Source organism: Sphaeroforma arctica (assembly GCF_001186125.1).
Source record: "Sphaeroforma arctica JP610 unplaced genomic scaffold supercont1.9562, whole genome shotgun sequence".
Classification (NCBI taxonomy): Eukaryota; class Ichthyosporea; order Ichthyophonida; genus Sphaeroforma; species Sphaeroforma arctica.
Window position 1 is genome coordinate 1 of NW_014030996.1, and position 1,058 is coordinate 1,058.

The 1,058-nt window shown below is 44.0% G+C and overlaps 1 protein-coding gene across 1 annotated transcript; it reads right to left on the reverse strand.

Annotated features, from left to right (window-relative positions):
* Positions 1-109: 109 nt before the first annotated feature.
* On the reverse strand, positions 110-597 carry SARC_17028 (hypothetical protein; the record flags this gene model as incomplete). Its single annotated transcript, XM_014288870.1, has 2 exons — positions 110-325; positions 472-597. 2 exons carry the CDS (start codon positions 595-597, stop codon positions 110-112), a joined length of 342 nt encoding a protein of 113 aa, XP_014144345.1.
* Positions 598-1,058: the final 461 nt, after the last annotated feature.

A 1,058-nucleotide genomic window follows, 5' to 3' on the forward strand; every position in this document is an offset into this window, starting at 1 on the left:
TAAATATATATGTGTGCGTGTGTGTGGTTGGGTGTGTGTGTGTGTGTGTGTTTATGTAAGTTCATTTCGTATACTCTCGTATCTGCCACGTGTGTCCATGCGTTTGAATTCACCCTGTGCACAGACCCACTGCCAACCCCGGAAGATTACCTACCGCAGTAACGCCTGACTCGATGATGTCACTCAACAGGTCGTGCTGGTCTCTATGCCACATGTAGGCTAATGATTTGAGCCCCAACTTTTGACACACCAATTCAACTCGCAGTCTCTGGTAGTCAGACAGAATGGCCCCCACAGACACCCCCTCAATCAACGGCATTTGCCTCTGCAGAGGAGAACAGAATAATCATTTAACCACGGTGTAGGTCACGAAAAGGATTCGTGCGTAGCTATATATATATATATATTACTTCAACATCACTGAGCCGTGTTTAGTACATTTGTGTCGTATATATTATCGAAGGACAGCACCTTGACGTCACTGAGCAGATCATATAGATCCTCCACCTCGTCCCTGGCATCCAATGGTTTGGTGTAGTGCATCTCAGTGGCCACGGGTCGACCAATCAAATCACCTCGAAAGAGCGGCAGCTCCATCGCTTGTCCAATCGCATCTATCGCTTCGTGCCCCACAGTTTGGAAGGTGTAGCTGTCTGTGACAATACATTTTAAGAGACACCGATTAACCCTATAACCACCTTCTGGCAACAGACACATGAGCTATAAACAACCTACCCATAGATAATGTGTAAGGCATATACGTGCACAACATACGGTCCATCTGCAAACGAGAGACAACGCCTAGTACGACACACAATAAATAGATGTGATCGACAATCCAACAGAGAAGGGCATGAACAATACATGTGCCTCAACTCATAGGATGATTACACTCTATGACTACCTGTTGCAGCAAAGAGCTCGGCGCCAGAGGTGATTATTTATATATAAAAACATTAAAAATGTGGCTTCATAAATCTAAACACACACACACAAATACGTGTATATATATATATATATATATATATAGTGTGTGTGTGTGTGTGTGTGTGTGTGTG